The sequence below is a fragment of the Ornithorhynchus anatinus genome, chromosome 4 (genome assembly GCF_004115215.2).
Source record: "Ornithorhynchus anatinus isolate Pmale09 chromosome 4, mOrnAna1.pri.v4, whole genome shotgun sequence".
Taxonomy (NCBI): Eukaryota; Metazoa; Chordata; class Mammalia; order Monotremata; family Ornithorhynchidae; genus Ornithorhynchus; species Ornithorhynchus anatinus.
The window spans coordinates 77683715-77693747 of NC_041731.1; the positions used below are offsets into that span (position 1 = coordinate 77683715).

The 10033-nt window shown below is 44.3% G+C and overlaps 1 protein-coding gene across 1 annotated transcript in view; it reads left to right on the forward strand.

Moving 5' to 3' along the window:
- The window catches only part of MAL2 (mal, T cell differentiation protein 2), a 39243-nt gene extending 34708 nt beyond the window's left edge, over nt 1-4535 (forward strand). Inside the window, exons 3-4 of the mRNA XM_029062069.2 lie at nt 908-1054; nt 3800-4535. Coding sequence (XP_028917902.1) covers nt 908-1054; nt 3800-3871 — 219 coding nt within the window. The 3' untranslated portion in view covers nt 3872-4535. The remainder of the gene's footprint in view (nt 1-907; nt 1055-3799) is intronic.
- The last annotated feature ends 5498 nt before the right edge of the window (nt 4536-10033 follow it).

The following is a 10033-nucleotide window of genomic DNA, read 5'->3' on the forward strand; positions in this document are numbered from 1 at the left end:
TATTTATGGAGCACCCTTTAGCTCAGAATACTAAATTCGGTGCTTGGGGAAACCGTCAAAAGAAGCAAAGCACAAAATCGATCTTCAAGGAGCTTTCGGTCTCACAGGATTTAGTTCTATCCGTCTATTAGGGAAAAGATGCAAGGCACAAAATCGATCTTCAAGGAGCTTTCAGTCCCACAAGATTTAGTTCTATCCATCTATTAGGGAAATAGTTTTAATATTTCTACAGTACTCCATTGGAATTAATTCTTGTGGTATAATATTATATTTTTGTTTGTAAGGCATGATGTTTTGATTATAGATTTGCAATCTTTTACCACCAAGAATGTATGAAATTAGCAATTTAAACCCCTTAAGAATCAGAGGAAGTGTGTAGGGGTATGAAAAGTGTAAATAAAGACATCTGTCTCTATTTCTTCCTTTGGAATATTCCAGCTAATTTTCTGACTCGATGAGCTGGCTATGTTTTGCAGGGTTCCGCTTGCATAACCGAATGTTAATATAAAAAAAGTTATTTTTGAATCCTAGGGATTCAGAACGGTTTCTTTGACTTGCTGTTATAATGGGAAATGCTCTATCTTTCTCTTGTTGTAATAATAATTGCAACTAACTATGAAATATGTCAACTTAAAATAGTGTTACATTAGCTTTCCTTTCCAATTTAAGCATTCTTCATGCTAAAAAATACATGTAGCAGTTGAAACTGGGATTAGGTCAGGGCAAGTAAATAGGGAGGGGGTCATCTCTGTTTAAATCACATTTGGTTTTTCTTAGACTCACAGCCAGTACGAACCAAGGGGCACTGAGGTTGGGATAATAAGTTAAGTCCCATGCGTATATGCTAAGCTCTTACGAAGGACATAAGCCTCCCAAATGAACTAATGATTTCTCTTTTCCTTTTCAGGATTTTGGTTATCATTTTATTGTATTCGTCTTTTATTTTGGAGCCTTTTTATTGGAAGCTGCAGCTACATCTCTGCATAATTTGCAATGCAATGGCACCCAGAGCCCTCTGGATCCTAACCAGTATAATGTCAATGTAGCTGCTTCGGTAAGTGTTCACAGAAGTTTATTTTCGTTTTTGGCAACTCACCTCTCCTCTGCTTCTCCCTTCTCATTTCCCTGGCAATATAAGTGCAGCCTGTGAATAATATGACATAGACTATTTTGCTGCTTCCATATAAACTGGAGACTATAACTCTTCGAGAGCAACGTTTTAGATCCGTATGCCTTAACGCCTCCATTGGCTTTTTTTTTAATGGTATTTGTTAAGCCAGGCCCTGCAGTAAGCCCTGGGGTAGCTACAACCTCATCAGTTTGGATTCAGCCCCAAATGGGGCTGACAGTATTAATCCCCATTTATCCAATGAGGTAACTGAGGCACAGAGAAGTGAAATGACTTCCCCAAGCTCACACAGCAAGGAAGTGGAAGAGCTGGAATTATAACTCAGGTCCTTCTGACTCCCAGGCCTGTGCTTTATCCATTCAGTGCTTGGAACAGTGTTTAGCACACAGTAAGTACTTAAATACCATCATCATCATTATTATTATTAGGCCACACTGTTTCTCTGTATAGGGATTCTGTGGTTTTGCTATGTGATGATATCATCACATCCCTCTGCCTCCTGAAGTCACCCTACTTCATAGCAACAGGTTTTACTGCCTTTTTTGTGCAACAAGCCAGATGCTTTGTGATTTAACAAGCAAGACAAATGCTTGTTTCCTTCCCCCCATAAACTTTTCATGAAGATTTTTAGCCTCAAACTTAATAGCCCTTGGAAAAGTGGCATCAACCAAATTACCCTTAGACATAGCCAGGACAGGCAGCCCCTCCTAAGCCTACCTGAACTCCCCTGCCCCACTCCTTCCCCCCAGCCCCTGTGAGTTTTATTCCCTGCTCCTACAGAGTACAGCAGAATGCTGCTCAGGAGCCAGAGGGTGGAGAGGAGGAGGCGAGGAAGGAGAGAGCGGGGGAGGTGGTGAGAGGGATTGGTTGTCTACCCTCTTTATCCCTCCTTCTTGCTCAGGAGCCTTGGGAGCCTTTCCAGGAGCAAGGTGGATCCAGCACTCTCTGTAGCCAGAGCCTGAAGGATGGGAGGGAAGGAAAGAAGGGGTCGTGGCGGGTGTATTGGGGGCAGCTTTGCTCTCAAAACTGCCATGAAAGTGCTGGTCCAGCAGAGGACCTCCGTCCTAGAGGCCACTTCCTCTCTCGGACCAGGGCTGGGCCCCGCGGATCCGTATTCATTTAGTTTGTATATTTTTGGGTAGGATCACTTTCGATACCATTTGTCTATCAAGCTCAATTCCCCAAATTTATCCTTTCAACTGAGAAAAGCTTCGGGTTCCAAGGAGAGTCAGATGCAGCTCGTGAGCCAGAGATTGCCACAACCCTGACCTAATGCCTTAAAACCACATATGCTGCCGGCTTGGGATTCAGCTAGTCCTGTCCTGATAATTAACCCCAAGATGTCTCGGATAGAGCCAGCGTGACGGCTCCTTTTTGTGGGTTGTCTCTGATTAAGAAACTTATTTTTATGACAAATGGTTCACCTCAAATTCCTGGCTGCCACGCTCCTCTTGGTTCTGGAAGCAGCATGGCCTACTGGGGAGAGGACGGCCCAGGGAGTCCAAAGGACCTGGGTTCTAATCCTGATTCTGCCGCTTGTCTGTTGTGTGACCTTTGGCAAGACAGTTCACTTCTCTGGGCCTTAGATGCCTCATCTGTAAAATGGGGATTAACACTGTGAGCCCCATGTGGGACAGGGTCTGGGTCCAACCTGATTAGCTTGTATCTACCCCAGCACTTAGAACAGTGCTTGATGCATAGTAAGCACTTAACAAACGACATTGTGGTTATTATTCTGTCAGAGAATTTAATTGATGTTTTGTGCTAAGTGTTTTTGTCACATCAAGTGGCAAAGGCTATTTGTTCTTGTCTGCCCGTCTCCCCCAATTAGACTGTAAGCCCGTCAAAGGACAGGGACTGTCTCTATCTGTTGCCGATTTGTACATTCCAAGCACTTAGTACAGTGCTCTGCACGTAGTAAGCGCTCAATAAATACTATTGAATGAATGAATGAATGAATCTTTGTGAGTGAATCCAAGAGTTAAACGTTGGTCACTAAATCATTAAGGGAAAATGCTAAAAGGGTGAAGGTAACAATGAAGAATCAACTTGGTTTTTGTATATTGGTGCAAGGAAAGAGAAAATTTGATTGCAAATGTAATCACTCGAATGTATCTCAAGTGAAGCATCATGGTCTGGTGGAAAGAGCATGAACCTAGCAGTCAGAGGACCTGAGTTCTAATTCCAGTTCCACCACTTTTCTGCTCTGTGACCTTGGGCAAGGCACTTAACTTCTCTGTGCCTCAGTTATCTCATCTGTAAAATGGGAATTAAGATGGTGAGCCCTATATGGTACATGAACTGTGCTCAAGCTGACACATAGGAAACCCTTGGAAATGCCATAAAAAAGAGAGAGCGTGTGGGGAATCTTCTTAGATTAGAGAGATTTGTGAAGGGCACACTTGGAATTGAACTTCTTATGTCAAGTGGTGATGCAGCAATGCTTAACTTCTCAGTGCCTAATTTCCTCATCTGTAGATGGAGATTAAGAAGTGACTCCCATGTGGGACGAGGAATGAGTCTAACCTAATTACCTCTACCGTAGGGTTTAATACAGTGCCAAGAACATAGTAAGTGCTCAACAAATATCAGTAAAAAAGTGAAAAACAAAAAATGTTGATATTTTTAAGTAGCCTGGTTAGAACTCAAACTCTTTTTGCTTTCTTTTAGATTTTTGCCTTCGTGACGACAGTGTGTTATGGTTGCAGCTTGGGTCTGGCTCTCCGAAGATGGCGGCCGTAACTCCCCCTCCACCCCCTTTCACAACACCTGGGGCCTGGTTTAGTGTATATACTTTGGGGTAGGATCAATTTCGATACCATTTGTCTATCAAGCTCATGTTATTCCCCAAATTTAAATTGTGAACTGAGAAAAGCTAGTTGAAAAGTTTCTCAAGTGAATTTTTGCCATCCTATTACAGGCTGAATTTGTATTTTAAAAATATTTTGAATGGAGGAAGGGTCTTTTATCTCCTCTTGTAAATTCTACATTAGAAGTGGCATCTTAGTCTTTGGAAATCACACTTTTACATTCAGAAGGTCCATAGATCACCCCCACCTCCCACGCCGCCCCACACAAAAAAAGGTTGGGGTTTCAGCAGGCACAAAATGATTCTTCTCGTAAATTAGCTGGAACTTTGATAGGTGGATTTTCCCCGAGAGCATGCCATTTTGCCTTGACATTTTATGAGAGGAACATCTGTCTATATGTGGCTTTGACATTTTACAGGGCCTGGCGATCTGAAGTGAGAGCAATAAGGGGATCCTGTTTTGGAAGTATGCTACCGGGATCTGACCACTGTCACCATCTGGGTCCTGGAAATGGACTCGATGGTCAGTCAATCAGTGGCATTTATTGAGCGCTTCCTATGTGCAGAGCACTGTATGAAGTGCTTTGAAGAGTCCAGTACAATAATGATAATAATTGTGGTATTTGTTAAGCACTTACTATGCATCAAGCACTGTACTAAGCACTGGGGTAGATACAAGATCATCAGGTCCCACAAGCGACTTACAGTTTAAGTAGGAGGGAGAACAGGTATTGAATCCCTATTTTGCAGGTGAGGGAACTGAGGCAGAGTGAAGCTAAGTGACCCAAGGTCACGCAGTAGATTAGAGACATAGTGGGGATTGGAACCCAGTTCCTCTGACTCCCAGGCCCGTGCTCTGACCTGCCCAATCTCACCATCAATCCACTTTTCAATCAACCTTAAACAAGAGTGTCCTCTGCCATGTCTTCTGGTCAGTACTGGAACGGACATCTCTCTCCTTCATTTTTATTTATCCTCAAACTTATTTATGTCTCAATGTACAGTTCAGGGTGCATATGTGTTTCCGTGTATATATTCATATGTATGCGTGTTTATTTTTTCACATAGGATATTTGAACTGTTTACGTCTGCTTTACTCCAAAAACAAAAAGATGTTGTTTATTTTCTCTGAATTCATATTTTGAATAGAGTATTTTAAGCAATGACTAGACTTCAGCTATCTGAGTTTCTGAATTCACACTGCACCATGTTAATCAATTGTATTTACTGAGCGCTTACTGTTTCCAGTGCATCTTACTAAGTGCTTGGGAGAGCACAATATAACATGTTCCCTGCCCAAAACGAGCTTACAGCCTAGAGACGAATTTACAGTCTAGAGATCATACCCTTGAAATCAATGTTGCCTTTACGATACTGAGAGTTGTTGCCATTCTAATTGGGCAGAGTTAAGCAGTCAGTCAATCAGTGGTATTTACTGAGTGCTTACGGTGTGCAGACCCCTATACTAAGCACTTGGGAGAGTACAAAATGATAAAGTTGGTAGACATGTTCCCTGCCCACAGTCTAGAGGGGGAGACAGGCAACAATAGAAATAAATAGATTACGGATATGTGCATAAGTCCTTTGGGGCCGAGGGAGGGGTGAATAAAGGGAGCGAATCAGGGTGACACAGAGGGGAGTGGGGAAGAGGAAATGAGGGCTAGTCAGGGAAGGCCTCTTGGAGGAGATGTGCCTTCAATAAGGCCTTGAAGGTGGGGAGAGTAATTGTCTATTGGATATGAAGAGAGAGGGCGTTCCAGGCCAGAGGCAGGACATGGATGAGAAGTAGTCCTTCTTCCTTGGTGGGATCATTCAGCAATGCATTTTGAGTAACTTTTAGGGAATCAAGTCCTCTAGGAACAATGCCTTAATGGCCAGATGGAGTGGCCACTCCATTTCTGCAGCTTCTACCTCTGCAATTAGCTCTGGAAGAGCTACCTCTTGTGGCCAAGGGAGGGCCGGTCCACCAGGCCTAATGAGTTCTTCCCATTTCTCCCCAAAATGTGGTTTGTTGGGTTTTTCTCGGTATTTATTAAGCACTTACTTAAGTGCAGGGGGTAGATCCAGATAGTTCAGTCACAATCCCTGTCTTACTAGGCCAGTAAAAACCCAGGTAACAATAGAATGCAGAAAACAATAAGCAATAGAGTCAACAAACCGAGGCGGTGTCGTCAAGACGAAGAGATGGACCGTTCTGGGAGCGAGAGGCTTCAGACTCCCCAGGGATCCAGGAAAATGGTCCTTGGATGATATGTTTTAATTGACTTTCACACTGGACGTTAGATCCGGGCAAATGACTCGTTTTCTAAAGCATAATGAGCCATATGATCCCCCAGTCAGTCGGGGATGAACAGCTATCAACCCCCTTGAATCTAGCCAGTTAAAAGTTCACTGTGAAATGAATGGCGTTTCTGAAACCATGCTCTTATCAGGAAGCTCTTGGCTCCAAACCATAGATCAAACAATCAATAGTATTTATTGAGTGCTTACTCCGTGCAGAGCACTGTACTAAGCCCTTGAGAGAGTACAATCCAAACTTGTATTATGAATTGTATATTACAGAGTGAAAAACAGTGCCATAAAGAAAGAGATTATCATAGTTTAATGTTGTGTAAAATAAAGCTATACGAAATTTTGTTCTGAGGTTTTTTTTCCCCTCCAAGATATCAAAGGCCTTTGCTTGGTCAACATAAACTAAGTGATTTTATTAAAAATAAATATTTTGGTGGTCTTTGTAAATGAATTACTTGTTAGGTGACTAAGTACAAAGATTATAACTCCTCTTACTGTGAATATGTAGCTTTGTGTATTAAATATGTTCTGTAATTGTGAAGTGAATGACAAAGCATTTGAGCAAAAATTATGACATCTATTTCTTTGAGCATCTTAAATGGTAAAATGAGAAAATGTGTTGAATGGTTCTTAAAATACACTAGTAACTTTAAGGTGAAATCGGACTTCTTTTCTAAATGTGGTAACTAATAAAATGTACATTTGTTAATCCTTTTCTAAGCAGCATTTATCGTCTCTTCCAGTTCCATAAAGCTAACATGACTGATTTGCACATTAAATAAGTTTTGCTTTGTCTCCATTTCCAGAAGTCCAGCCCTTTTCCTGCATTTTCTGCTAACCTTCTGCCTCTCCCTCTTTGGCCCTGCTGAATGAATGCTCATTTTTCAGTCTCCATCAAGCCATCAATGGTATTTATTGAGAGCTTCCTGGGTGCAGAATACTGTTCTAAGTACTTGGGAGAGTAGAATACAACACACGTTACTTGCCTACAACAGGCCTACTACAGTCAGTTTCGAGGCAGCTTATATCTCTATCAATCAATGGAATGTATTGATTGCGTATTGTGTACGCTTGGGAGAGAGCAACAGAGCCGAGTTGGTAGACACGTTCCCTGCCCACAATGAGCTTACAGTCTAGAGGGGGGCTTACATCGCCATCCGTTTTTTGTTTAAAGGAAAGATAACCACCACTTGGGTTGTCTTTTGATTCAAAGACAGCACTGCTACTGATGAGCTTTTATTCATAACTGAGAGGGTTGATGAAAGAGACAGAGTGTCTTGAACATTGTGCTCTTGAAACTCCGGCAGTGCATATTTCCTGGCTCAGTGTAGGTCAAGGGGAGCATTGCTCAGACCTCAAGAGGGGAAAGGTCAGTCCTAGCACCGGCAGGACATGAGCTTCAGTTGATTTTTGTGGTGATGATTTGCACTGAGCCAGCTTTTCTCTCTTTCCCAAGTTTCCTGGTGCTCCGTGGCACACATCTGCGAGATAGCCGGTAGCGACACTTAGACGCAGTCTGTGTTCGTGGAACAATGTCTGAGACTTGAGTAGCAGCTGAATTCCAAGCTCACCCATTTTGCCCACCACGAAGATGGACCTATGGTCGCTTGGTAACTGTTGTCGGGGGATCTTTTCCATTTTCTTACAATAGCAAGGAGACAAGCCAAAATGACAGTGTTGTTGGAATGCTGGTAAGTCATTGGAATTCTTTGGAACAAATGAACCGGTTCTACATCAAGAAGCAAGTACACCCAAGGACACCTCAGAACATCCTTTCTTCCTTTCCTGCAGTTCAGGAAAGTACAACAGTGAGTACTGGGACAGAAAGCGGGAGATCTAAGCCACTCTTCTACAGTAGAAGGAGTTTTGAGGAGAGGAAAATACTCACTGTTTTCCTGAACTTGCTCTGGAGAGAGGATAGTTCTTGTGGAGTCCCACGGTACTGAGATCGTCGAGGAGAGAGGATGAGGGGAGGGCTATGTCCTCATCATTTTATTTCATTTTCCTCCTCCCTGCAGGGGTCAAGTTACAGCCCAATCCTGGGTGGGAGAATCTGGGCTGGGAGAAGCCCAGAAAATGTTCTCCAGCCTGGAGAGTCCCTGAAAATTCTGACCAGATCCTGGGTCTGCCTCAGTCTGCTGGCATGGAGATATCGAATTGGCCAAGACTGGATCTAGTCCATCAGTAACATTGATTGAGTGCTTACTGTGTGCAGAGCACTGTACTAAGTGCTTAGAAGAGTACAGTTGTAGTATACTTGTTCCCTACTCTTGAGGCTGAGGAGAAAAACACTTAAAACTTACAGCTAGAAGGAAGAATGGCTTCTTCCCCTCTGCCTTCAAACATGCCCATGTCTCCCCATCCTAAAAAAAAAAACCCTCTCTCGACCTCACTTCCCCTTCCTGTTATCGTCCTATCTCCATCCTACCTTTCCTTTCCAAACTCCTAGAACGAGTCATCTACACTCGCTGCCTTGAATTCCTCAACTCCAACTCTCTCCTGGACCCCCTCCAATCTGGCTTCCATCTCCTCCACTCCACCGACACTGCTCTCTCAAAGGACACCCGTGACCTCCTTCTTGCCAAATCCAACGGCTCCTACTCTATCCTGATCCTCCTCGACTTCTCAGCTGCCTTGGACACTGTCGACCATCCCCTTCTCCTCCACACCTTATCTCACGTTGGCTTCACAGACTCCATCCTCTCCTAATTCTCCTCTTATATTTCTAGCTGTTCATTCTCGATCTCCTTCGCGGGCTCCTCCCCCTGGCCCCATCCCATCCACTATAATGTAGGGGTTCCTCAAGGGTCAGTTCTTAGCTCTCTTCTGTTCTCTCACTCCCTTGGTGAACTCACTCCTACGTCTTCTACTATCATCTCTACGCAGATGACACCCAAATCTACATCTCCTTCCCTGCTCTCTCCTCCTCCCTCCAGGCTCGTATCTCCTCCTGCCTCCAGGACGACTCCACATGGATATCTGTCTGCCCGCCACCTCAAGCTCAACATGTCTAAAACTGAGCTCCTTATCCTTATCCAAACCCTGTCCTCTCTCTGACTTCCCTGTCACTGTGGATGGCACAACCATCCTTTCTTCTCACAGGCCCGCAACCTTGGTGTCATCCTTGACTCAGCTCTCTCATTCACCCCACACATCCACTCCGTCACCAACACCTGCCGGTCTCACCTTTACAATATCACCAAGATCCACCCTTTCCTCTCCATCCAAATGGCTATCTTACTGTTACGGGCTCTCATAATATCCCGAATGGATTTTTGTGTCAGCCTCCTCTCTGATCTTCCTTCTTCCTGTCTCTCCCCACTCCAGTCTATTCTTCATTCCGCTGCCTGGATCATCTTCCTAGAGAAATGTTACTCCCCTCCTCAAAAACCTCCAGCAGTTGCCTATCAACCTCTGCACGAAACAAAAACTCCTCACTCTTGGCTTCATAGCTCTCCATCATCTTGCCCCCTCCTACCTCACCTCCCTTCTCTCTTTCTACTGCCCACCCCATAGGCTCCGCTCCTCTGCCGCTCACTTCCTCACCATCCCCCGTTCTCGCCTATCCCGCCGTCGACCCCTGGCCCACGTCCTCCCGCTGTCCCAGAATGCCTTCCCTCCTCACCTCCGCCAAACTAACTCTCTTCCCCTCTTCAAAGCCCTACTGAGAACTCACCTCCTCCAAGAGGCCTTCCCAGATTGAGCTCCCCCCTTTTCCCTCTGCTCTCGCTCCACCCTCTGTTCCTTCCCCTTTCCCCTCCCCCCCTTCAGCCAAGCCCCTTTTCCCTCTGCTCCCCTCCCCT